General features: G+C 45.9%; 1 protein-coding gene across 2 annotated transcripts in view; it reads right to left on the bottom strand.

The window, feature by feature from the left end:
* Positions 1-774: 774 nt before the first annotated feature.
* LOC129823004 (TGF-beta receptor type-1-like) overlaps positions 775-27989 on the bottom strand; it is an 81820-nt gene continuing 54605 nt past the window's right edge. The window contains exons 6-9 of one of the 2 annotated variants that reach the window (XM_055881656.1): positions 23927-24083; positions 11735-11859; positions 10807-10925; positions 775-5660 (exon numbers count right to left, since the gene is read on the bottom strand). In XM_055881656.1, the coding sequence (XP_055737631.1) occupies positions 5535-5660; positions 10807-10925; positions 11735-11859; positions 23927-24083 (527 nt within the window). In that variant the 3' untranslated portion in view covers positions 775-5534. Of the gene's footprint in view, positions 5661-10806; positions 10938-11734; positions 11860-23926; positions 24084-27989 lie in introns of both variants that reach the window. The other variant, XM_055881655.1, reaches the window with a different exon arrangement.

The following is a 27989-nucleotide window of genomic DNA, read 5'->3' on the forward strand; positions in this document are numbered from 1 at the left end:
TATCCCCCCCACGCACCAAATTCAGCCTATTATCCCCCCCACACACCAAATTCAGCATGATGAAATTTCAGCTATTTTTCTTTCTCGTTTTGTTCGCCATGTATCATAGCAGCAATATCCGTTAGTCTCTCTTAATATTATGATAAATTTCACTCTTTTTTTTTGCTGACCAACTGTGCAAGACAGAGCTTCCAGCCAATAATACAAGAGATATATCTAGATATTTACATGTACCAAGGAACCATTCACACCAGTGTGTGACACAGCATATAATCATTCAGTATCAAAAGAGGCGGTTTTCTTTCTGTTCAACTCAATGTAAAGATGATCTTCCGTTCCTGAAGCTAATCAGACATAACAAGGAAACACTTAAAGGACTACTTCTGCACTTATCTAGAGGAGGAGGGTTACCAGATGAAGACTGACCTGATGCACACACACACAGAGAGAGAGAGAGAGAGGGAGAGAGGGAGAGAGAGAGAGAGAGAGAGGGAGAGAGGGAGAGAGGCAGAGAAACACACAGAGAGAGAGAGGGAGAGAGAGAGGCAGAGAGAAACACACAGAGAGAGAGGGAGAGCGAGAGGCAGAAAGAGCGAGAGAGGCAGAAAGAGAGGGAGAGAGGCAGAGAGAGAGGCAGAGACATAGGCAGAGAGAGAGAGAGAGAGAAACAGAGAGAGGCAGAGAGGCAGAAAGAGAGAGAGAGGCAGAGAGACAGAAGTCCCTGCACTTACCCTTGGGGAACACCAACAGTGAATAGTCATGTAGAGACAAAAGCATCATGGTACATATTTAATAAGAGGCATGTGATATGTTGTAATGTTATGACCTCGTCTGGTTTCAGAACAGAGTGTCTCTGACCTCGTCTGGTTTCAGAACAGAGTGTCTCTGGCCTCGTCTGGTTTCAGAACAGAACAGAGTGTCTCTGGCCTCGTCTGGTTTCAGAACAGAACAGAGTGTCTCTGGCCTCGTCTGGTTTCAGAACAGAACAGAGTGTCTCTGGCCTCGTCTGGTTTCAGAACAGAACAGAGTGTCTCTGGCCTCGTCTGGTTTCAGAACAGAGTGTCTCTGACCTCGTCTGGTATCAGAACAGAGTGTCTCTGGCCTCGTCTGGTTTCAGAACAGAGTGTCTCTGACCTCGTCTGGTTTCAGAACAGAGTGTCTCTGACCTCGTCTGGTTTCAGAACAGAACAGAGTGTCTCTGGCCTCGTCTGGTTTCAGAACAGAACAGAGTGTCTCTGGCCTCGTCTGGTTTCAGAACAGAGTGTCTCTGGCCTCGTCTGGTTTCAGAACAGAGTGTCTCTGGCCTCGTCTGGTTTCAGAACAGAGTGTCTCTGGCCTCGTCTGGTTTCAGAACAGAGTCAGACGTTTTGTAGTAACACAGATGGATAAATACAATGCATCCAAACAGCAGACTGTTCAAAAGGCATTGAAAAGAAGAATACAATAAAAAGAAAAAAGTCCAAAACAGCCTGATGGCCACACAGGTAAACCTGCACGTAGGTCAGGAGAGGTACACTACAATCAGATTTCTTTTGGGGCTCCATTGTCTTTCTATTGTAATGGTTGCGGTACTGTATTTCAAAAACATGCTGAAATAGAGCAAGAAACTCGAATGACATCAAGACTGTGAAACATACCAAAACGAACACAATCCAAATTGGTATAAATAGGCAGCTTGCAGGTTTAGGCGTGTGGCAATAGGATATCTTACAAATACAAAACACAAAACATTACTTATTAAATCTGCTGCTACATTGACTTGTATTCCTTTTTATAGAACATTGACCCTACTTTATAATAGTAATTATTTATAAATCTGACTTTTTACATAAGATTCTGACTCTCTCCATTGGTCCCATAAAGCTTGCTAAGCTGAAATGTCAAGCAGTTCACACAGTGATACTTTGTTGTTTTTCCTCCGTAAACATACATTCTTATTGTAGTAGAAAAAGTTGCCACAACAACAACAACAAAAACATTGGAAACTTATGGCTTAGTAAAAATTCATTTTCTATATTTAAATGAATGTACCTCACCTTGTTTAGTCTTTAAAAGACACTTTGAAACAACACAAAGAAAGACAAAAAGTGAAATCCAACAATGCATGATTATAGAACAACTCCAGTAATGAGTAGTTGTTTCCTTCTTCCTTGGAGGGGGTTTAGTGTAGTCCAGTGGGTAGTACTAGCACCTCTATCAGTCTGGTATTCAGTGAGTCATTAGAACTTTCCCATACAGAGCAGAGAGAGAGATACAGAGAGAAGACGGGAAGGGAGAGAGACATCCCTTGAGTAGATGGCACCAACAAGCTGGTGTTGTTGCTGCCGTTGTGGTTGCCCTTGGCAGCGTGGTGAGGTCACGTCCTACCATTTGCATAGGAGGGTTTACTCCATGCTGCTCCTTCAGCTCTGAGAGGGTTTACTCCATGCTGCCCCTTCAGCTCTGAGAGGGTTTACTCCATGCTGCTCCTCCAGCTCTGAGAGGGTTTACTCCATACTGCTCCTCCAGCTCTGAGAGGGTTTACTCCATGCTGCTCCTCCAGCTCTGAGAGGGTTTACTCCATGCTGCTCCTCCAGCTCTGAGAGGGTTTACTCCATGCTGCTCCTCCAGCTCTGAGAGGGTTTACTCCATGCTGCTCCTCCAGCTCTGAGAGGGTTTACTCCATGCTGCTCCTCCAGCTCTGAGAGGGTTTACTCCATGCTGCTCCTCCAGCTCTGAGAGGGTTTACTCCATGCTGCTCCTTCAGCTCTGAGAGGGTTTACTCCATGCTGCTCCTTCAGCTCTGAGGGTTTACTCCATGCTGCTCCTCCAGCTCTGAGAGGGTTTACTCCATGCTGCTCCTTCAGCTCTGAGGGTTTACTCCATGCTGCTCCTTCAGCTCTGAGAGGGTTTACTCCATGCTGCTCCTTCAGCTCTGAGGGTTTACTCCATGCTGCTCCTCCAGCTCTGAGAGGGTTTACTCCATGCTGCTCCTCCAGCTCTGAGAGGGTTTACTCCATGCTGCTCCTCCAGCTCTGAGAGGGTTTACTCCATGCTGCTCCTCCAGCTCTGAGAGGATTTACTCCATGCTGCTCCTCCAGCTCTGAGAGGGTTTACTCCATGCTGCTCCTCCAGCTCTGAGAGGGTTTACTCCATGCTGCTCCTCCAGCTCTGAGAGGGTTTACTCCATGCTGCTCCTCCAGCTCTGAGAGGGTTTACTCCATGCTGCTCCTCCAGCTCTGAGAGGGTTTACTCCATGCTGCTCCTCCAGCTCTGAGAGGGTTTACTCCATGCTGCTCCTTCAGCTCTGAGAGGGTTTACTCCATGCTGCTCCTTCAGCTCTGAGAGGGTTTACTCCATGCTGCTCCTCCAGCTCGGAGAGGGTTTACTCCATGCTGCTCCTTCAGCTCGGAGAGGGTTTACTCCATGCTGCTCCTTCAGCTCGGAGAGGGTTTACTCCATGCTGCTCCTTCAGCTCTGAGAGGGTTTACTCCATGCTGCTCCTTCAGCTCTGAGAGGGTTTACTTCATGCTGCTCCTTCAGCTCTGAGAGGGTTTACTCCATGCTGCTCCTTCAGCTCTGAGAGGGTTTACTCCATGCTGCTCCTTCAGCTCTGAGAGGGTTTACTCCATGCTGCTCCTTCAGCTCTGAGAGGGTTTACTCCATGCTGCTCCTTCAGCTCTGAGAGGGTTTACTCCATGCTGCTCCTTCAGCTCTGAGAGGGTTTACTCCATGCTTCTCCTCCAGCTGAGGGCTTCTGTCAATAGTTCATAGAATCTCACACAGGCACAAACCAACATGAGGGTTGAAGGGGTAGGTTTAAAGCAGTGGCACCAGTTAACACCTGGCTTGGAAGGCATGGTGGCGACTGTCGAGCTGTTGTAGTTGACGTTGTTGTAGCAGCAGAACAGAGTATATAAAATAGATACACTATCTATATTGCATATGTCATAGCATGTTTGCCAAGACTGAATGAGGTCATGTCCTGTTGGTTGGAGACTGAATGAGGTCATGTTCGGTTGGTTGCAGACTGAATGAGGTCATGTTCGGTTGGTTGCAGACTGAATGAGGTCATGTTCGGTTGGTTGCAGACTGAATGAGGTCATGTCCTGTTGGTTGCAGACTGAATGAGGTCATGTCCTGTTGGTTGCAGACTGAATGAGGTCATGTCCTGTTAGTTTTTTTTTGCAAACAATCTAAGCAAATAAGTTAAACAGATCGTGTAAACAGATTGGAGACTGAATGAGGTCGTGCCCGGTTGGTTGGAGACTGAATGAGGTCATGTCCGGTTGGTTGGAGACTGAATGAGGTCATGTCCGGTTGGTTGGAGACTGAATGAGGTCGTGTCCTGTTGGTTGCAGACTGAATGAGGTCGTGTCCGGTTGGTTGGAGACTGAATGAGGTCATGTCCTGTTGGTTGCAGACTGAATGAGGTCATGTCCTGTTGGTTGCAGACTGAATGAGGTCATGTCCTGTTGGTTGCAGACTGAATGAGGTCATGTCCGGTTGGTTGGAGACTGAATGAGGTCATGTCCGGTTGGTTGGAGACTGAATGAGGTCATGTCCGGTTGGTTGGAGACTGAATGAGGTCATGTCCGGTTGGTTGGAGACTGAATGAGGTCATGTCCGGTTGGTTGGAGACTGAATGAGGTCATGTCCTGTTGGTTGGAGACTGAATGAGGTCATGTCCTGTTGGTTGGAGACTGAATGAGGTCATGTCCGGTTGGTTGCAGACTGAATGAGGTCGTGTCCTGTTGGTTGGAGACTGAATGAGGTCATGTCCTGTTTGGGTTTTTTGCAAACAATCTAAGCAAATAAGTTAAACAGACCTGTAGTCCCTCAGTACAGTGATACATCGAGAAAAGAGGGAGAAACACACAGTGCAACATGCTCTGGAGAGACGAGTCCACAGCACACCAGCATCTCTCCATGGAAACACACACAAATAATTACAATAAAATGATTGTTAATAAAGTACCAGGTGGTCCTAAATAAAAGTAAAGTTGGTTGGTTCAGTCTTTTTCAAGGGCGGTTCTCGTCGAGTCCGAGCCACCGCAGCCAGTGACAGAATGTAACAGACTTGTTGTTTTGAATGGAGGCATTGGTGGTGTTTTGATCATCTCTTCCTCCGGTTTACAGATGGGTCTGTGGCAGGGCGGGACTACGGCTGTCTGTAATCACTGTTATAGGTCCTTCACGAGCACTGGGTGAGGGAGATCCCACCAATCGTCAGGACAGGTGGTGGGGTCTGAACTGACACAGGTTGGTGGTGGTGTGTAGTGGGGGACAGCTTTAGCATCCAGCCATACCACTTCTCTCCCAACACACTCTCTGACAACATCCCTCCATCAGATCCATCCACCTCTGTGAGACACAAAATCGCGGCGGTCGGCACGGCGACAAATATAAGGATGACCGCGTTTAGAGAGGGGTGGGGGGGGAGGGGGGGCGGGGGTATCAGAGTAAAACTTCACCATGCTGCATCGCCTCCCCTTTCAAACCAAGAGGAGGAGCAGCCTGGAGAGAACGAATGATGGTGATGAAAATAATAATATCTACATCTTGATGCCCTCTGATTGGCTGAGCTGGGACAGGGTCTTCTTGATGCGCAGCGCTGTGAGGCGGGCGGCTCCGTTGGCGTACCAACACTCCCTCATGATCTTAGCCATCACCCGCAGAGCCTGGAGGGAAGGAGAGAGTAAGGGAGTTAAGGATGACTTGATAAAACATCACTAAAAAGACTGTAGCGGTAATGTGTAGGAGTTCTTTTAATCATGGATATGACATTACATTTAAAAAACAGTGAGGTTTTGTATTTCCAGCACCACAGAGCGAGGCAATGTACCAGTGTGTGTCACACACACCCACACACCCTCAATCAAACGCAGAGTCGCCAGGGCTTTTTTAATCGTTTCCACTTTTAGACTCCTGAGAGAATGTGACCACTGGGCAGACAAGGTTACCCAATACCTACCTCCTCAAAACCAGGACCTCTCCACTGCTAATTGCTCAATCCTCTAAAGCTTGTTTAAGAAGGTAACAGTTTGTTTTGGGGGGGGGGGGGGGGGGGTGGAATCATTTTCCTGCCAGCCTTGTAAACAGCATCTGTGTTCAGCCCATCATTTGTCTACATTTCTCAGAGGCCTGTCGAGGACGTCATCTTGGGGATTTCCACCAGTGCTTATTAAGACAGAGTGCACTCATTTGAACTAACTGTGACAAATACCACTCCGTAGCCTTCTGACAAGTAGGCCTCTCTGACACATCTCCTACAGTACAGCATCTCCTACAGTACAGTCCACGTCAGAGTCTCTCGTATGTGCTCCTGTTGTGTGTAACTGTTCAACATTATTACTCAAGCATTTGCATAAACACAACGTTTATTTTAAAAAATATATCTATATATTTTTTTTTTTACCTTTATTTAATGTGGACACCCGTTCAAACTTGTGGATTCGGCTATTTCAGCCACACCCGTTGCTGACAGGTGTATAAAATCGAGCACACAGCCACGCAATCTCCATAGACAAACATTAGCAGTAGAATGGCTTTACTGAAGAGCTCAGTGACTTTCTAAGTGGCACCATCAATTAGTCCAATGTCTGCCTTGCTAGAGCTGCCCCGGTCAACTGTAAGTGCTGTTATTGTGAAGTGGAAACGTTTAGGAGCAACAACGGCTCAGTCGCATAGTGGTAGGCCACACAAGCTCACAGAACGGGACCGCCGAGTGCTGAAGCACATAGAGCGTAAAAATCCTCTGTCCTTGGATGTACCAATACCGAGTTCCAAACTGCGTCTGGAAGCAACATTAGCACAGAACTGTTCGTCGGGAGCTTCATAAAATGGGTTTCCATGGCCGAGCAGCCGCACACAAGCCTAAGATCACCATGCGCAATGCCAAGCGTCAGCTGGAGTGGTGTAAAACTTGCCTCCATTGGACTAGGGAGCATTTGAAACGCGTTCTCTGGAGTGATGAATTACACTTCACCATCTGGCAGTTCGACTGACGAATCTGGGTTTGAAAAAAAGTCTCTCTCTCAGAATACCAAAACTGCCCTAGCAGGCCCACTTCCTGTATGGTCTGTCTGCAAAGGAAGTCCTCTGAGAAGTCCTTACGATAGTAATCTGTACCTCTGGCCATGCGCCTGGAGATCATGCTAAACACTACACCACTGTCTGTTTGGAGACTGGGCCCCCCCCCCCCCCCACCAACACTGTCTGTTTGGACACTGGGCCCCCCCACCAACACTGTCTGTTTGGACACTGGCCCCCCCCACCAACACTGTCTGTTTGGAGACTGGGCCCCAAGGTGGGCCCCCCCCATCTGTGTTTACGGCCTGACCTGTGAAGGAGCGGTGGATGCTGAGACACCATCTGCCCATTCGCACATTAAACCACCTCAGCCGTAGATAGCTTCAATGACAGCCATGAGAGAAGAGGAGTCGTAAAATGACTGAAATATTTACAGTACCAGTCATAAGTTTGGACACGCCTACTCATTCAAGGATTTTTATTATTTTCTACATTGTAGAATAATAGTGAAGACATCAACACTATGAAATAACACGTATGGAATCATGTAGTAACCAAAAAAGTGCTAAAAAAAAATCAAAATATATATTATATTTGAGATTCTTCAAAGTAGCCACCCTTTGCCTTGATGACAGCTTCGTCTTTAAAACATTTATTTTTAACCTTTATTTAACTAGGCAAGTCAGTTAAGAACAAATTCTAATTTTCAATGACGGCCTAAGAACAGTGGGTTAACTGCCTTGTTCAGGGGCAGAACGACAGATTTTTACCTTGTCAGCTCGGGGATTCGATCTTGCAACCTTTCGGTTACTAGTCCAACGCTCTAACCACTAGGCTACCTGCCACCCCAAATAGTGCTATCTTCTGTATACCACCCCTACCTTGTCACAGCACAACTGATTTGGCTCAAACGCATTAAGAAGGAAAGAAATTTCACAAATACATTTTTAACAAGGCACACCTGTTAATTGAAATTCGTTCCAGGTGACTACATCATGAAGCTGGTTGAGAGAATGCCAAAAGGGCTGGACTGTATTTGGCTAAGGTGTATGTATGTAAACTTCTGACTTCAACTGTAAAAATGTGTGTGTGCGCGCGCGTGCACACACACACACACACAGCATTCAGAACCCTTGACTTTTTCCACAATCTGTTACATTACAGCCTTATTCTAAAATGGATTCAATAAATAAATAATTCTCTCCTACACAATAGCCCATACATTTTTGCAAATGTATTACAATAAAAAACAGAAATACCTTATTTACACAAGTATTCAGACCAGTATTCAGACCCTTTGCTATGAGACTCGAAATTAAGCTCAGATGCATCCTGTTTCCAATGATCATCCTTGAGATGTTTCTACAACTTGGAGTCCACCTACCGTAAATTCAATTAGACATGACTTGGAAAGGCACACACACCTGTCTATATAAGGTCCCACAGTTGACAGTGCACGTCAGAGCAAAAACCAAGCCATGATGTCGAAGGAATTGTCCGTAGAGCTCTGAGACAGGATTGTGTTGAGGCACAGATCTGGGGAAGGATACCAAAAAATTCCTGCAGCATTGAAGGTCCCCAAGAACACAGTGGCCTTCATCAATTTTAAATGGAAGAAGTTTGGAACCACCAAGACTCTTCCTAGAGCTGGCCGCCCGGCCAAACTGAGCAATCAGGGGAGAAGTGCCTTGGTCAAGGTGGTGGTCACACTGAAGGAGCTCCAGAGTTCCTCTGTGGAGATGGGAGAACCATCCAGAAGGACAACCATCTCTGCAGCACTCCACCAAAATCAGGCCTTCATGGTAGAGTGGCCAGACAGAAGCCACTCCTCAGGAAAAGGCACGACAGCCCGCTTGGAGTTTGCCTAAAGGTACCTAAAGGACTCTAGCCATGAGAAACAAGATTCTCTGGTCTGACGAAACAAAGATTGAACACTTTGGCCTGAATTCCAAAGGAAACCGGTCACCATCCCTACGGTGAAGCATGGTGGTGGCAGCATCATGCTGTGGGGATGTTTTTCAGCGGCAGGGACTGGGAGACTACCAGGATTGAGGGAAAGATGAAAGGAGCAAAGTACAGAGAGATCCTTGATGAAAACCTGCTCAGGACCTCAGACTGAGGCAAAGGCTAACCTTCCAACAGGACAACAACCCTTAGCACACAGCCAAGACAACACAGGAGTGGATTCGGGACGAGTCTCTGAATGTACTTGAGTGAACCTCAGAACCCGGACTTGAATCCGATCGAACATCTCTAGAGAGACCTGAAAATAGCTGTGCAGCGACGCTCCCCATCCAGCCTGACAGAGCTTGAGAGGATCTGCAGAGTCATACCCAAGAAGACTAAAGGCTGTAATCGCTGCCAAAGGTGCTTCCACAAAATATTGAGTAAAGGGTCTGAATACTTATGGAAATGTGAAATCAAAAAAACAGTTTTTGCTTTATCATTATAGGGTATTGTGTGTAGATTGATCAATTTTAGAATAAGGCTGTAACGTAACAAAATGTGGAAAAAGTCAAGGGGTCTGAATACATTCCCAAATGCACTGTAGATAGATAGACCTACTGTTTCTATATACATATAAAGGGAGGTTAACCAGATACAGTTTAAGCAGGTTGAATGTCTTGACATCGTGTGTTAGCTGTATTGTAAGTATGAGTGTGATCAATTGGCATTGATTTGTTACCATGCTTAATATTTGTGTTATCTACCAAAAAAAAAAAAAAATTGGTATGGGGGAGGGGGGGCAACAGTGATGTCTGAGATCAAGATTCTCAAATGCATTTTCTGGCCAAACCATAAATATATCTTCAAATCTAAATGTTTTTATATAGCCCTTCTTACATCAGCTGATATATCAAAGTGCTGTACAGAAACCCAGCCTTAAACCCCAAACAGCAAGCAATGCAGGGGTAGAAGCACTATTTATGCCAATTAGACTGTCATTTTGGTTATCAGGGACAGAGTTCTCAGGGTCTTGTCACGGTGATGTGTTAATAACAGATTCAGCTCAGTCCTAACATCTTGGCGGCCATTTAGGCCAGGTCATAGCTGCCAGATAAGATTACAGGATTTTATTACTTGTGGATTGACTCTAATCTAATGTATCAGTTTTTACAGTCAATAAACAGGGACACCAATAAACAAGGGGGGGGGGGGGGGGGACAGAGAGGGGAGGAGACAGAGAGGGGAGGAGACAGAGAGGGGAGGAGACAGAGAGGGGAGGAGACAGAGAGGGGAGGAGACAGAGAGAGGAGGAGACAGAGAGAGGAGGAGACAGAGAGACCGAAAGAGAGAGGGTGTCAAGTAAAATGAGAGTGTGAAGCGGGAAAAGTTGAGACGGCGAGAGAGGGAGAGTTGCTTCACACTTACTTCCCCTAGGGTGGGAAGTAACCTTTATCTAACTAGACAAGTCAATTAAGAAAAAAATCTTATTTTACAATGACGGCCTGCCCCGGACAAACACTCCCCTAAACCGGACAACGCTGGGCCAATTGTGCGCCTCTTATGTGACACGTGAGTCTTACTGAGATAGATGGACACATTGGAGAGTCTCATGTTTGTGGGCTGTGATCTTTCTTGGTTTAAAACGCACCGTGAGGCAGACAGTAGCTCGGAAAGACTATCTGGAGAGAAATCCTCTCGTGTGGATTTTCAGTTGAGGAAATTGGCAAGTTATTATAGCCGCATCAAAGAGAAGACGCTACACATTCCCACGAGGTGATTCCCACTTCAGAACTAGGAATGTGAAAGGTTTAAAAACCAAAGATAAATATGTGTACACGCGTCACCTACCTCACAGCTCTGCCACCTGTTTGGAATGTTGGGTCGTAGCTTCTGATCACACACCACCCGCCTCATTTCCTCCACAGAAGGGTCTGACTGCACCAGGTCATGGTATGGCAGCTGGTAGTCTTCAACGATGCCTGACGCAAAACACGTCAGAAGCATTAAAATACATAACAATAGCTGACAGAGTGCAATACAAATAAAAATAACTTTATTGTTCCTCAATGGAAAATTGTGTTTTCCCTCTGCTTAATATACATACAGACCATGTGTAACCATGCCAGCCCAGGACTTTCACATCCGGACTCTATCATCTACTGGATAACTGAGTGACTATATGGGGGGGGGGGGGGGGGACGACACCAACACACATACCTGTCAGAACATCTACTGGATGACTGAGTGACTATATGGGGGGGGGGGGGGGGACACCAACACACATACCTGTCAGAACATCTACTGGATAACTGAGTGACTATGGGGGGGGGGGGGGGGGGGGGGGGGCAACACACATACCTGTCAGAACATCTACTGGATAACTGAGTGACTATAGGGGGGGGGGGGGGCAACACACATACCTGTCAGAACATCTACTGGATAACTGAGTGACTATGGGGGGGGCAACACACATACCTGCCAGAGAGCATCGACTGGATAACTGAGTGACTATAGGGGGGGGGGGGGCAACACACATACCTGCCAGAGAGCATCGACTGGATAACTGAGTGACTATAGAGGGGGCAACACATACCTGCCAGAGAGCATCTACTGGATAACTGAGTGACTATAGAGGGGGGGGGGGGGCAACACACATACCTGTCAGAACATCTACTGGATAACTGAGTGACTATGGGGGGGGCAACACACATACCTGCCAGAGAGCATCGACTGGATAACTGAGTGACTATAGGGGGGGGGGGGGCAACACACATACCTGCCAGAGAGCATCGACTGGCTATCTCCCAGAACACCAAGCCCATGGCGTAGATATCTGCCCTCTTAAACGACTCAAAATGCTTCATGTTTATCGAGTCATCTAGCACCTCTGGTGCCATATACCTGGAGGGAGAGAGACCGTAATGTTGGTTAGATATACCTGGAGGGAGAGAGACCGTAATGTTGGTTAGATATACCTGGAGGGAGAGAGACCGTAATGTTGGTTAGATATACCTGGAGGGAGAGAGACCGTAATGTTGGTTAGATATACCTGGAGGGAGAGACCGTAATGTCGGTTAGATACGACAGTAGACACACACACACATTTGTTTTACTATCCTTGTGGGGACCAAACAATTGATTCCAATTCAAAATCGTATTTGCCTTAAACCCTAACCCTTTAACCCCTAAACCCTTAACCTAACCCTTAACCTAACCCCAAACCCCTAACCTAACCCCTAAACCCTAATTGTACCCCTAACCCCTAGTTGCACCCCTAACCCCTAATTGTACCCCTAACCCCTAATTGCACCCCTAACCCCTAATTGCACCCCTAACCCCTAATTGCACCCCTAACCCCTAATTGTACCCCTAATTGTATCCCTTAACCCCTAATTGTACCCCAAACCCTAATTGTACAGCTAAACGTAAACCTAAAATAGCCTTTATCCTCGTGGGGAGTCTGGGGACCCGTAAAATATCCCCTTGTTTGAATTTTCCTTGTTTTACTATCCTTGAGGACTCCTGGGGCCTCTTATCAACAACGCATACATTTGTTACTAAATTCTGCCGGATGTGGAGATTCTAGGATTTATTGGGATTGTCGTACGCAACATATACACATGGCCAACGTTTTTTTTAATACCATTATTATAATTCCCGTGCATCAAACACCTAGTTCACCAAAATGATCAATAAGCCTATTTGCTTGCAATTACAATTGATCAACCTTCCAGAAGTTGTGCACACGTACGGTTTGAGATTTGCCTGGACATACGCACACTTTCCCGTCAAGTTCAACATTTATAAATACCGACCTTTGCAGTAAAACTGGCAGTTTTTTGGGGGTTAAGGGTTTAGGGGTTAGGTTTAGGGTTTAGGTTAAGGGGTTAGGTTAAGGGGTTAGGGGTTAGGTTTAGGGTTAAGGGTTAGGTTTAGGGTTAAGGGTTAGGGTTTAGGTTAAGGGGTTAGGGGTTAGGTTAAGGGGTTAGGTTAAGGGGCTTTAGGTTAAGGGGCTTTAGGTTAAGGGTTTAGGTTAAGGGGCTTTAGGTTAAGGGTTTAGGTTAAGGGGTTAGGTTAAGGGGTTAGGTTAAGGGGTTAGGTTAAGGGGTTAGGTTAAGGGGTTAGGTTAAGGGGTTAGGTTAAGGGGTTAGGTTAAGGGGTTAGGTTAAGGGGTTAGGTTAAGGGGTTAGGTTAAGGGGTTAGGTTAAGGGGTTAGGTTAGTTAAGGGGTTAGGTTAGTTAAGGGGTTAGGTTAGTTAAGGGGTTAGGTTAGTTAAGGGGTTAGGTTAGTTAAGGGGTTAGGTTAAGGGGTTAGGTTAAGGGGTTAGGTTAAGGGGTTAGGTTAAGGGGTTAGGTTAAGGGGTTAGGTTAAGGGGTTAGGTTAAGGGGTTAGGGGTTAGGTTAAGGGGTTAGGTTAAGGGGTTTTAGGTTAAGGGGCTTTAGGTTAAGGGGCTTTAGGTTAAGGGGCTTTAGGTTAAGGGGCTTTAGGTTAAGGGGCTTTAGGTTAAGGGGCTTTAGGTTAAGGGGCTTTAGGTTAACCTGTTGGGGATGGGGGCGCTGTTTAGACTACTTATGCTAATTTGGCTAATTTTTTAAACGGCTTCCCACAAAATCCTTGATCGTACAATATGCATATTATTATTATTATTGGATAGAAAACAGTCTATAGTTTCTATAGGAGTTGAAATTTTGTCTCTAAGTGGAACAGAGCCCATTCTACAGCAATTTCCCTGACATGGAGTCAGATTTGAGAAATGTTGGCCACTGTTCTGAAGTCATTTAAAAGGGCACTGTCGTTGCTATGACTATACGGACACTTCTTACGTCTTCCCCTGGATGCCTTTACGTGATGACGATTCCAACGGGGTCGATTGCGCGTTCACAGGCCCTACAAATGAAAAAACCCTGAAGCTAGTCATTCTTTGGGAGCTGCGTCATGAGCCAAGAAGACACCGGCGCGCACCTGTTCCAAGCGTTAGTTTAGCCTGTTATATTTCTCCGGTCATCTTTTCACTCGTTATAGGAGTTAAAAACATCATAAGGTAGTTAATTTAAAGCGTTTTATAGCAATTTATATCCGTTTAGTGCGATTTTGGGACATTTATTTTTGCAACGATGTGAAAAGTTGGGCACGCTTTTCAGTTCATCCCGAACGCAGTTGACATTTCCACATGGCAAGAGGACAGCTTTCCACCAAAAGACGATTTCTCCCAAGAAAGGATCCTTTGCCCAAGATACTGATGGAAGAACAGCTCAAGGTAGGACATTTTTATTATGATAAATCGTGTTTCTGTCGAAACATTTTAGTGGCTTAGGACGCCATGTTTTTTGACGTAGCTTCGCTTGGCGCAAACTGTATTGAAAAGTAAGGATAAATTAAAAAATGTAATAACGCAATTGTATTAAGAATTAAATTGTCTATCAATCCCTGTCCACCCTGTATTTTTTAGTCACGTTTATGAGTATTTATGTATAAGAGTAGATCACTGTCTAAGTGGCGCAAGGACATTTTCTGACCAACTGAGCTACATTTCACATTGTCTAACCATGATTTTGGGGGCTAAATATAAACATTTTCGATCAAACTGTATATGCATGTTGTAATGTGATGTTACAGGAGTGTCATCGGAAGAATTCTGAGAAGGTTAGTGAAAAAATTAATATCTTTTGGCGATGTTGACTTTTATCGCTCACTTTGGCTAGAATCAATGCTGGGCTGCTAATTGCTATGTGCTAAGCTAATATAACGATTTATTGTGTTTTCGCTGTAAGACACTTAGAAAATCTGAAATATTGTCTGTATTCACAGGATCTGTGTCTTTCGATTCGTGTATGCTGTGTATTTTTACGAAATGTTTGATGATTAGTAGTTAGGTAAACACGTTGCTCATTGTAATTATTCTAGTCCATTTGTGATGGTGGGTGCAATTGTAAACTATGCCATCTACCTGAAATATGCACTTTTTTCTAACAAAACCTATCCCATACCATAAATATGTTATCAGACTGTCATCTAATGAGTTTTTTTGTTGGTTAGGGGCTATAAATATCTTAGTTTAGCCGAATTGGTGATGGCTACTGGTGTTGGTGGACAAATAAAAGATGGTGGATTATGCTAATGTGTTTTTAGGTAATAGATGTACATCTTTACATGTTGTGTCTTCCCTGTAAAACATTTTAAAAATCGGAAATGTTGACTGGATTCACAAGATCTGTGTCTTTCATTAGCTGTATTGGACTTTAATGTGTGAAAGTTAAATATTTAAAAAAAATATTTTTTTTGAATTTCGCGGCACTGGTTTTTCAGTGGGGGGGGGGGGGGGGGTGCCGCTAGCGCCACGCTGATCCTAGACAGGTTAAGGGGCTTTAGGTTAAGGGGCTTTAGGTTAAGGGGCTTTAGGTTAAGGGGCTTTAGGTTAAGGGGCTTTAGGTTAAGGGGTTAGGTTAAGGGGTTAGGTTAAGGGGTTAGGTTAAGGGGTTAGGTTAAGGGGTTAGGTTAAGGGGTTAGGTTAAGGGTTTAGGTTAAGGGTTTAGGTTAAGGGTTTAGGTTAAGGGTTTAGGTTAAGGGTTTAGGTTAAGGGTTTAGGTTAAGGGTTTAGGTTAAGGGTTTAGGTTAAGGGTTTAGGTTAAGGGTTTAGGTTAAGGGTTTGGGTTTAGGGGTTGGGTTTAGGGGTTGGGTTTAGGTTTAGGGGTTGGGTTAAGGGGTTAGGGGTTAGGTTTAGGGTTAAGGGTTAGGTTTAGGGTTAAGGGTTAGGGTTTAGGTTAAGGGGTTAGGGGTTAGGTTAAGGGGTTAGGTTAAGGGGCTTTAGGTTAAGGGGCTTTAGGTTAAGGGTTTAGGTTAAGGGGCTTTAGGTTAAGGGTTTAGGTTAAGGGGTTAGGTTAAGGGGTTAGGTTAAGGGGTTAGGTTAAGGGGTTAGGTTAAGGGGTTAGGTTAAGGGGTTAGGTTAAGGGGTTAGGTTAAGGGGTTAGGTTAAGGGGTTAGGTTAAGGGGTTAGGTTAAGGGGTTAGGTTAAGGGGTTAGGTTAGTTAAGGGGTTAGGTTAGTTAAGGGGTTAGGTTAGTTAAGGGGTTAGGTTAGTTAAGGGGTTAGGTTAGTTAAGGGGTTAGGTTAAGGGGTTAGGTTAAGGGGTTAGGTTAAGGGGTTAGGTTAAGGGGTTAGGTTAAGGGGTTAGGTTAAGGGGTTAGGTTAAGGGGTTAGGGGTTAGGTTAAGGGGTTAGGTTAAGGGGTTTTAGGTTAAGGGGCTTTAGGTTAAGGGGCTTTAGGTTAAGGGGCTTTAGGTTAAGGGGCTTTAGGTTAAGGGGCTTTAGGTTAAGGGGCTTTAGGTTAAGGGGCTTTAGGTTAACCTGTTGGGGATGGGGGCGCTGTTTAGACTACTTATGCTAATTTGGCTAATTTTTTAAACGGCTTCCCACAAAATCCTTGATCGTACAATATGCATATTATTATTATTATTGGATAGAAAACAGTCTATAGTTTCTATAGGAGTTGAAATTTTGTCTCTAAGTGGAACAGAGCCCATTCTACAGCAATTTCCCTGACATGGAGTCAGATTTGAGAAATGTTGGCCACTGTTCTGAAGTCATTTAAAAGGGCACTGTCGTTGCTATGACTATACGGACACTTCTTACGTCTTCCCCTGGATGCCTTTACGTGATGACGATTCCAACGGGGTCGATTGCGCGTTCACAGGCCCTACAAATGAAAAAACCCTGAAGCTAGTCATTCTTTGGGAGCTGCGTCATGAGCCAAGAAGACACCGGCGCGCACCTGTTCCAAGCGTTAGTTTAGCCTGTTATATTTCTCCGGTCATCTTTTCACTCGTTATAGGAGTTAAAAACATCATAAGGTAGTTAATTTAAAGCGTTTTATAGCAATTTATATCCGTTTAGTGCGATTTTGGGACATTTATTTTTGCAACGATGTGAAAAGTTGGGCACGCTTTTCAGTTCATCCCGAACGCAGTTGACATTTCCACATGGCAAGAGGACAGCTTTCCACCAAAAGACGATTTCTCCCAAGAAAGGATCCTTTGCCCAAGATACTGATGGAAGAACAGCTCAAGGTAGGACATTTTTATTATGATAAATCGTGTTTCTGTCGAAACATTTTAGTGGCTTAGGACGCCATGTTTTTTGACGTAGCTTCGCTTGGCGCAAACTGTATTGAAAAGTAAGGATAAATTAAAAAATGTAATAACGCAATTGTATTAAGAATTAAATTGTCTATCAATCCCTGTCCACCCTGTATTTTTTAGTCACGTTTATGAGTATTTATGTATAAGAGTAGATCACTGTCTAAGTGGCGCAAGGACATTTTCTGACCAACTGAGCTACATTTCACATTGTCTAACCATGATTTTGGGGGCTAAATATAAACATTTTCGATCAAACTGTATATGCATGTTGTAATGTGATGTTACAGGAGTGTCATCGGAAGAATTCTGAGAAGGTTAGTGAAAAAATTAATATCTTTTGGCGATGTTGACTTTTATCGCTCACTTTGGCTAGAATCAATGCTGGGCTGCTAATTGCTATGTGCTAAGCTAATATAACGATTTATTGTGTTTTCGCTGTAAGACACTTAGAAAATCTGAAATATTGTCTGTATTCACAGGATCTGTGTCTTTCGATTCGTGTATGCTGTGTATTTTTACGAAATGTTTGATGATTAGTAGTTAGGTAAACACGTTGCTCATTGTAATTATTCTAGTCCATTTGTGATGGTGGGTGCAATTGTAAACTATGCCATCTACCTGAAATATGCACTTTTTTCTAACAAAACCTATCCCATACCATAAATATGTTATCAGACTGTCATCTAATGAGTTTTTTTGTTGGTTAGGGGCTATAAATATCTTAGTTTAGCCGAATTGGTGATGGCTACTGGTGTTGGTGGACAAATAAAAGATGGTGGATTATGCTAATGTGTTTTTAGGTAATAGATGTACATCTTTACATGTTGTGTCTTCCCTGTAAAACATTTTAAAAATCGGAAATGTTGACTGGATTCACAAGATCTGTGTCTTTCATTAGCTGTATTGGACTTTAATGTGTGAAAGTTAAATATTTAAAAAAAATATTTTTTTTGAATTTCGCGGCACTGGTTTTTCAGTGGGGGGGGGGGGGGGGTGCCGCTAGCGCCACCCTGATCCTAGACAGGTTAAGGGGCTTTAGGTTAAGGGGCTTTAGGTTAAGGGGCTTTAGGTTAAGGGGCTTTAGGTTAAGGGGCTTTAGGTTAAGGGGTTAGGTTAAGGGGTTAGGTTAAGGGGTTAGGTTAAGGGGTTAGGTTAAGGGGTTAGGTTAAGGGGTTAGGTTAAGGGTTTAGGTTAAGGGTTTAGGTTAAGGGTTTAGGTTAAGGGTTTAGGTTAAGGGTTTAGGTTAAGGGTTTAGGTTAAGGGTTTAGGTTAAGGGTTTAGGTTAAGGGTTTAGGTTAAGGGTTTAGGTTAAGGGTTTGGGTTTAGGGGTTGGGTTTAGGTTTAGGGGTTGGGTTTAGGTTTAGGGGTTGGGTTTAGGTTTAGGGGTTGGGTTAAGGTTAAGGGGTTGGGTTAAGGGGTTAGGTTAAGGGGTAACCTAACCCCTTAACCTAACCCCTTAACTTAGGTTAAGGGGTTAGGTTAAGGGGTTAGGTTAAGGGTTAGGTTAAGGGTTTAGGGGTTAGGTTAAGGGTTTAGGGGTTAGGTTAAGGGTTTAGGGGTTAGGTTAAGGGTTTAGTTTAAGGGTTTAGGGGTTAGGTTAAGGGTTTAGTTTAAGGGTTTAGGGTTTAGGTTAAGGGTTTAGGTTAAGGGTTTAGGGGTTAGGTTAAGGGTTAAGGGGTTAGGTTAAGGGGTTAGGTTAAGGGTTTAGGGGTTAGGTTAAGGGTTTAGGTTAAGGCACCTTTGAAAAATGAAGCCCCTGTTCCCCACAAGGGTAAAAACCATAAACAATTTACAAGCGTTCATTTCACAAGCCCAATCACAACCTTCTACACTGGAGGGGAAAAGATGTCTGAATTCCGCAGCCACAACTGTCAGTAAGTGTGTCCATAATTGAGTCTTTGAATGAAGAGTTGGAGATAAAACTGTCCAGTTTGAGTGTTTGTTGCAGCTCGTTCCAGTCGCTAGCTGCAGCAAACTGAAAAGAGGAGCAACCCAGGGATGTGTGTGCTTTGGGGACCTTTAACAGAATGTGACTGGCAGAACGGGTGTTGTATGTGGAGGATGAGGGCTGCAGTAGATATCTCAGATAGGGGGGAGTGAGGCCTAAGAGGGTTTTATAAATAAACATCAACCAGTGAGTCTTGCGACAGGTATACAGAGATGACCAGTTTACAGAGGAGTATAGAGTGCAGTGATGTGTCCTATAATTCAGAACACTAAATGTAGTTAATCAATATTTGCCCAACACGCCAAAGCATTAATAAATGCAACCGTTTCTCGGTTTTTAATTTAAAAAAATATTTTAAAAGAAACTACAATAAAACTGATTGCATCCTCAGTCAGGCGCAATTACCCAACACAGTATCTCAGAGAGCCATGAAACACTATCCACCCTTAACATTTGGAGATGAAGCCAGCTAATCTATCACAGTTTGGAAGTTTCCCAGCCTTTAGGCACAGATTTAGGATCAGTTTCCCCTCCAGATCCTAACCTGCATCATTAGACTGACCTTAAATCAGTCTCCAGGGGCAACATCTCTAATCCTGTTAGTGGCCATTTTGTTCCGTAAAGGGGGGAAATTCCAGATTCCTAGCGGGAGATGATAGGGGGGGGGGTAATGTTTTTGGGAAGGTGGCTCCCCTCTCCTCTGGAAAGTTGGAGCCACAGGAAGGAAGGGTGTTAGCGGCGCTGGGCCTAATCTCCCTCCACGGTTCCAGAGGGGGGTAAAGTCCCTGAGACTTCCGCTTAATTAAGCCCCACAGATTCCAGTGGGCCAGCCAGGTAGACAGACACACAGTCAGCCTGGACCAAAACACACAACCACCCACCTGGCCCATGGAGAGCAATAGAGAGACCAAAATGTACACTCTGTGAGCATAGCCATGTTATTGAGAGAGGCCGCCATAGGCAGACAGGCTATGTGCCCACGGCCCACAAAACGGAGGTGGAAACTAAACTACACTTCCTAACCTCCTGCCAAATGTATAAACACATTAGAGACACAAATTTCCCATAGACCAACACAGAATTTGAAAAGAAATCAAAAGATTGAAAAACTCCCATATCTGTTAGGGTAAATATCGCAGTGGGCCGTCACAGCAGAAAGATGTGTGGCCCATTGCCACGAGAAAGGATATACAGTGGTGAACAAACAATGTAAATATAACCCATATTTATCTGTTTATTTTCCCTTTCATACTTCAACTACCTGTTACGACACTGTACATAGCCAATAATATAACATTTGAAATGTCAATATTATTTTAAAACGTTTGTATAATGAGTGTAATGTTTAACGTTTACCCTGTTTATTTCACTTTTGTTTACTGTCTATTCCATTTGCTTTGGCAATGTAAACATATGTTTCCCATGCCAATTAAGCCCTTTGAATTGAGAGAGAGAGGGAGAGCAAGAGAGGTTGGGGAGGAGGAGTACAAGAGAGAATGGGAGGGGGAGCACAAGAGAGAATGGGAGGAGATGAAAGCAAGAGAGAGAGGGGAGGAGAGCAAGAGAGAAAGGGAGGAGAGGAGGAGGAGAGGAGAGCAAGAGAGAAGGTGAGGGGGAGCACAAGAGAGAGGGGGAGGAGAGGAGAGCAAGAGAGAGGGGGAGGAGAGAAGTGCAAGAGAGAAGGGAGGAGAGGAGAGCAAGAGAGAGAAAGAGGGGGAGCGCAAGAGAGAGAAAGGGGGGAGCACAAGAGAGAGAGGGGAGAGGAGAGCAAGAGAGAGAGGAGAGAGCAAGAGAGAGAGGAGAGAGCAAGAGAGAGAGGAGAGCAAGAGAAAGTAGGGAGGAGAGGGTAGGAGAGGAGAGCAAGAGAGAGAGAGGGGAGAAGAACAAGAGAGAGAGGGGAAGGAGAGCAAGAGAGAGAGAGGGGAAGGAGAGCAAGAGAGAGAGAAGGGAGGAGAGCAAGAAAGGGAAGGAGGGGAGGAGAGCAAGATAAGGAGGGAGGGGAGGAGAGGAGAGCAAGATAAGGAGGGAGGGGAGGAGAGCAAGAGGGAGGGGAGGAGAGGAGAGCAAGAGGGAGGGAGGGAGAGGAGGAGAGCAAGAGAGAGGGAGGAGAGCAAGAGAGAGGGAGGGAGAGGAGGAGAGCAAGAGGGAGGGAGGAGAGCAAGAGGGAGGGAGGAGAGCAAGAGAAGGAGGGAGGGGAGGAGAGGAGAGCAAGAGAAGGAGGGAGGGGTAGAGAGGAGGAGAGCAAGAGAGGGAGGGGAGGAGAGCAAGAGAGAGAGGGGAGGAGAGCAAGAGAGAGAGGGGAGGAGAGCAAGAGAGAGAGGGGAGGAGAGCAAGAGAGAGAGGGGAGGAGAGCAAGAGAGAGAGGGGAGGAGAGCAAGAGAGAGAGGGGAGGAGAGCAAGAGAGAGAGGGGAGGAGAGGAGAGCAAGAGAGAGAGGGGAGGAGAGCAAGAAAGGGAAGGAGGGGAGGAGAGCAAGATAAGGAGGGAGGGGAGGAGAGGAGAGCAAGAGGGAGGGAGGGAGAGGAGGAGAGCAAGGAGGGAGGGAGAGGAGGAGGGCAAAGGGAGGGAGAGGAGGAGAGCAGGGAGAAGGGAGGAGAGCAAGAAAGGGAGGGAGGGGAGGAGAGCAAGAGAAGGAGGGAGGGGAGGAGAGCAAGAGAAGGAGGGAGGGGAGGAGAGCAAGAGAAGGAGGGAGGGATAGAGAGTCAGAGAGCAAGAGAGGGAGGGAAAGGAGAGCAAGAGAGAAGGGAGGAGAGCAAGAAAGGGAGGGAGGAGAGGAGAGCAAGAGAAGGAGGGAGGGGAGGAGAGGAGAACAAGAGAAGGAGGGAGGGGAGGAGAGGAGAACAAGAGGAGGGAGGGAGAGGAGGAGAGCAAGAGAAAGAGGGGAGGGGGAGAGCAAGAGAGGGAGGGAGAGGAGGAGAGCAAGAGAGGAGGGAGAGGAGAAGAGCAAGAGGGGGAGGGAGAGGAGGAGAACAAGAGAGGGAGGGAGGGGAGGAGAGCAAGAGAAAGAGGGGATAGAAGTGCAAGAGGGAGAGGAGGAGAGCAAGAGAGGGAGGGAAGAGAGGAGGGAGGGGAGAGGAGGGGAGGATGAGAGGGGGGAGAAGAGAATAGGGAGAAGGGAGAAGAGAGAGGGGGAGGAGGGCAAGAGAAGGAGGGAGGGATAGAGAGTCGGAGAGCAAGAGAGGGAGGGAAAGGAGAGCAAGAGAGAAGGGAGGAGAGCAAGAAAGGGAGGGAGGAGAGGAGAGCAAGAGAAGGAGGGAGGGAAGGAGAGGAGAACAAGAGAAGGAGGGAGGGAAGGAGAACAAAAGAAGGAGGGAGGGGAGGAGAGGAGAACAAGAGAAGGAGGGAGGGAGAGGAGGAGAGCAAGAGAAAGAGGGGAGGGGGAGAGCAAGAGAGGGAGGGAGAGGAGGAGAGCAAGAGAGGAGGGAGAGGAGAAGAACAAGAGGGGGAGGGAGAGGAGGAGAACAAGAGAGGGAGGGAGGGGAGAAGAGCAAGAGAAAGAGGGGATAGAAGTGCAAGAGGGAGAGGAGGAGAGCAAGAGAGGGAGGGAAGAGAGGAGGGAGGGGAGAGGAGGGGAGGATGAGAGGGGGGAGAAGAGAATAGGGAGAAGGGAGAAGAGAGAGGGGGAGGAGGGCAAGAGAGAGGGATGGGAAGGGGAGCAAGTGAGAGAAAGAATGGGAGGAGGAGAACAAGAGAAGTAAGGAAGGGAAGAGGGGACATGAAGGCAGAGAAAGCAAGTCACACAGGGTTCCACCTCTAGGCTAATGGCTAGCAGGTTCCCAGATGCTTGTCGAGGGCACTTAGACAAGGGAGGCAGGATTCAATCTGCTACCATTTGAGCGTGTTATTTTACATGTTGTCGTGTCCTGGAGCCGACCACGATACCAACAAGTGCAACAACAACTGATGTGAACTATGAATAATACCATGAGATATTAATGAGCTGTGCCTCAGTTCTATACCAGCAGAGCTGTGTTACACAACACATTATGCTCCGTAGTCGGCAGAGTGTTGTAACGCAGCTGCTCCGTGTGGCAGCCGGCCAGTCAATAACAGCAGTCGGAATAGAGTTGATAGTCTTCTGCGGTGTATATCAAGCCTGAATCAAAACGGTGAAATTCAAGAAGAAAGCAAAATCAGCGATTACGGTTGTCAAGACAATTTTCTCCTCGTCCTATTGGAGTTGAATTATAGAAGAGTCGACACACGTTGCTAGTAACCGCCTGGCTTCATCTGGTAGGAACGGCTTTGTGCGGTGGCCATCATCCCCCTGTGTGTTTTTCCAACCACACAGGCTTGTCTTGTGGAAAAGGGGGAAATGTCATCAATGCTGCTGCAGGGTATGAGCGCCGTCTTTCCATGGCATGACGCACGCCGTGTGTTCCTCCTCCCCTCCCTACCTACCTACTACACCTCTCTGGAGGGCCGGAGAAGATGCCCGGTTTCACTGCACCCATCACCTTTAACCTATGATGGCGAGTGGCAGCTGTGAGAGCCAAGATGGCGGCTCCCGTCACTACAAATGACGGCTCAAAGGAGGCGGAATGACAGCCCCGTGGGGCTCCAGTTATCTTTGAGTTTCCCACTCTGTGGTTGGGAGCTCGGCAGCACTCTAGAACCAGAATGGACAACCAGTTTCAAGGCACCTCCAGCCATTACAATGAGCTGTGGGAGCCAGAATGGCATCTCCCATCACATCATTACAGCAAATGACAGCTTGCGGAGCAGGTATGCTCCCACCTGTTACCTTTTGATTCCTGCTCAATGGTCGAGGTGGAGTAGTTTGAAGTTGCCACTAACCACATCAAAGAGGCGGCATGGCGGCTCACTCTTATCAAATTACCATCCCAAATAATAGTCCTAACAGAGCCCGAATGGGGGATCCAGTTACCTTTTGGTCCCCACTCTGTGGTTGGGGGCGATGTCGATGGTGTCGGTGGCTGAGTCGTGGCGCACGGCCAAGCCCAGGTCGGCAATGCAGCACGTCCCGTTCTTCTTCACCAGGATGTTCTTAGATTTCAGATCCCTGTGGGCGATGGCCGGCTTCCCTGGAATTTATGACATATGGCGTTGAGGAAGAGAGAGAGAGCGAGCGAGAGAGAAGAAAAGAGGAGAGGAGAGAGGAAAAGCATTAGATGAGAGCTCACTGATTCAAAAGAACGTGATTGTATTTGACATGTTGGAGAGGGAGAATGGGGGGCAGGGAGGAGCCTCTCAGCAGTCTCTTCTTACTCCTCCCGTAGACACTGATGTGAAACAACTGGACGTCTGAAAGAACATTTTTAGCTTTTAAATCATGCTGCGTCTTCTTCATATGAAAAGAAAATGGAGTCCATAATATGGTCCGGTAGATGTCATATACTAAACATTAGGAACATCCTTCCTAATATTGACTTGAATCTCTCCCCCTTTGGGTGGTGGACCATTTTATTGAATATATACAACATAGAATCTACGTGCAGTGAAGGCGCTCAACATCTACGTCCCATTCAGTCATCTAACAGATTCCCATCCAGAGCACGACCCACAGACGCAACCAGGGTCAACGCCCTGCTCAAAGGCACGGCGACAGATCTCCCACAAGGTAGGGGGAAAAAAAACAGGGACCTGAAACAGCGACGCATCAGCCACCAACCCAAACTCCCAACCGCCAGCCCTCTAAGATGCCCCCCCCCCACCCCCCCACAGTTCCCCAAGAGCTGCCACTCAAACATTCGAGAACCCTCCCCACACAGTCTATCTTTCAACTATGCTGTGACGTTTAACATTCAATTTGAATCTAAATCGAATAAAATCTACAGATTGCGAGTTGAAGATAAATACTTTCCCTAAGGGTATTAGTAACTGACTGACCTGGTCTCTCCAGACCTCCTAACAATACTATTTGTAGTGTCAATTTTAGATCAATGCTATGCATTTTCAGCCTTTTCTGAACCTGAGACCAGAAACAGGCTACCTGAGGGCAATACCAACATAAATGGTCTATTGATTCTGTATCCTCACAACAAAATCTGCAGAGCTGTGGTGATTGTATGCCCCAAATATTCAACATTTTGTCGGTGGCAAGAACTCTGTACAATCGTGATTTTTAGCAAAAACAACATCATGAATCTTGCATTGTTTTATACATCAACTCATACACCCTGTACCATGGAATCGGTACAGCAAAAATCTCTTCCCAACTATTTTGCAATCTGTATGACACAGCTGTCAACATCCTGGTCTTCAAATGAAATTGGTTTATTTTCCTATTTATATTCCACCGCCAGCTTTGATCCTTTATATTGGGCAGACAGACCAGTACTTGATACACACGGGAAACGGTTGAGTGTGGAAAAGCCCAGCAGCGTTACAGTTCTTGACACAAAACGGTGCGCCTGGCACCTACTACCATACCCCGTTCGAAACGGCACTTAAATCGTTCGTCTTGTCCACCCCCCCCCCCCCCCCTCAATGGCACAAACACAATCCATGTTTAAAATTGTCTGAAAGCTTAAAAATCCTTCTTTAACCCGTCTCCTCCCCCTCTTCTAAACCGATTGAAGCGTATTTAAAACAGGGCGGATCAATAAACCATCTTTGGGATAGTGTCGCCATAATATTTTAATTGAGGAAGTGCGATTACAATTATTAGAATATTTTATTGATCCGCTGCACGTCCAAAACAGTGCAGGTGCACCTGAGATGTGTTTTAAGGCTGATGGATAGATGAGGACGTTAACTTATCATTCCCAAACCTTTAGGCCAGTGGTATGCTGCTTTTCGATTTATTAATAGCATTAAATAGGCGCAAATCTTTTTTACTGATGCAATTGGCAATATTCAATTCATACGCACCAAACATATAAACAAAAGCATTCTCTGTGAAAGTTGATACATGGGAGGTAGGGATGCACTATATATATATATATAACATCATATATCTCGGAATCGGACGATATTTAGCTAAAAATGCCAACATCGGCATGATGTCTAGTTTAACGCCGATGTCCAAAACCGATGTCAAAGCTGACATGCATACCTATATAACGTAGGTAGATGACGTAATGACGCCACGTAAAATATAGTGCTACACGTGCAACACAGCATTCCGAATCTAGCCCACAATGTCTGCTGTGTGGATCGAGCAGTCAACAAGTCCAGCAGTCATTTGAAAGAGTAAGGAAATTTCAGCGAGACAGCTAAAAAAGGCGAAATCCATTACCACCAAGATAATCGATTTCAATCAACCGTTCTCGGTCGTGGATGTTGGCTTTCGCCGACTGGTCGAGCACCGGTACACACTACCAAGTAGGCGCTGTTTTTCAGGATGTTCCACTCCCGGAGTTACACAGTATTGTTGAAACATATCCATGAGCTACTTGCTATGGGCGTCACTGCTATTAGCTGCACGAATGACATTTGGACCAGCATTATCAGCCCTATGAGCATGGTGAGTCTGACAGCACAGTGGGTCGACGAGGATTTCGTACTGAGGATAGCCGTATTGCGTTGCTCATTAATGTGCTGGTTCTCATACCGCTGCTGCCATTTCAATGGCGGCATTTGAGAACATGTTTGAAACATGAACACACTCCTAGATCCATTCGAACAACTGACTGGAGAAATAAGCTCAACTGTGTCTGCAGCAGATGTGATACCCTGTCATGGCATTGAAACACCTGCTCAACAAAAAAGTCAACACAGACCGTCGGGTTAACTTGGAAATGTACTCTACTAGAGGCGGTGAACAAGCGATTCGGTGGCGTTCTCTCTGAGCCTCTACTGTCTCAACCATGCTCGATGCTAGGTACAAGGACCGCTACTTCAATGCAGACAAGGAACAGGGATTTCGTGAAATGTTCCAGACACAGCTGGACAAGATGGAAACGGACACAGTGACAGTGCGCACTGAGGAAGAGAGGCTACGGACAGACAGAGCTGAAACTTCACTGCTTGACATGTATGATGAAATCCTGGATGAGAATGAAACGACTGAACAACGAAAACCGCACAGCAAGTAAGTGAAAGAAATAAAGTTTTTTGATGAAATTTTACTGGTAATGGGGGACATACGTAAATACCAACAAGATAACTTTTTGGTCAGTGTGTGTGTGTGTGTTTCAAACAATTTAACTATACTAGAACGCTAGTATAGTTAAATATCGGTTATCGGTATCGACCAAAACTGTAATATCGGTGCATCCCTATATGCAGGCCATTCATACGCATTCGGAAAGTATTCAGACCCCTTCCTCCTTATTTAACATGTGAAAAACAGGTTCAGACATTTTGCAAATGTATTAAAAATAAGAAACTGAAATACCTTGTTTACATAAGTATTCAGACCCTTTGCGATGAGACTCAAAATTGAGCTCATGTGCATCCTGTTTCCATTGATCATCCTTGAGATGTTTCTACAACTTGATTGGAGTCCACCTGTGGTAAATTCAATTGATTGGACATGAATTGGAAAGGCACACACCTGTCTATATAAAAGGTTCCACAGTTGACAATGCATGTCAGAGCAAAAACCAAGCCATGAGGTCGAAGGAATTGTCCGTAGAGCTCCGAGACAGGATTGTGTTGAGGCACAGATCTGGGGAAGGGTACCAAAAAAAGTCTGCTGGTCCAAGAACACAGTGGCCTCCATCATTCTTAAATGTTAGAAATTTGGAACCACCAAGACTCTTCCTAGAGTTGGCCGCCCGGCCAAACTGAGCAATCGGGGGAGAAGGGCCTTGGTCAGGGCGGTGACCAAGAACCTGATGGTCACTCTGACAGAGCTCCAGAGTTCTTCTGACCAGCCGGAAGCCACTCCTCAGGAAAAGGCACATGAATGCCTGCTTGGAGTTTGCTCTGGTGTGATGAAACAAAGATTGAACACTTTGGCCTGTATGCCAAGCGTCACATCTGGAGGAAACCTGGCACCATCCCTACGGTGAAGCATGGTGGTGGCAGCATCATGGTGTGGG

Source organism: Salvelinus fontinalis, chromosome 25 (genome assembly GCF_029448725.1).
Source record: "Salvelinus fontinalis isolate EN_2023a chromosome 25, ASM2944872v1, whole genome shotgun sequence".
Taxonomy (NCBI): Eukaryota; Metazoa; Chordata; class Actinopteri; order Salmoniformes; family Salmonidae; genus Salvelinus; species Salvelinus fontinalis.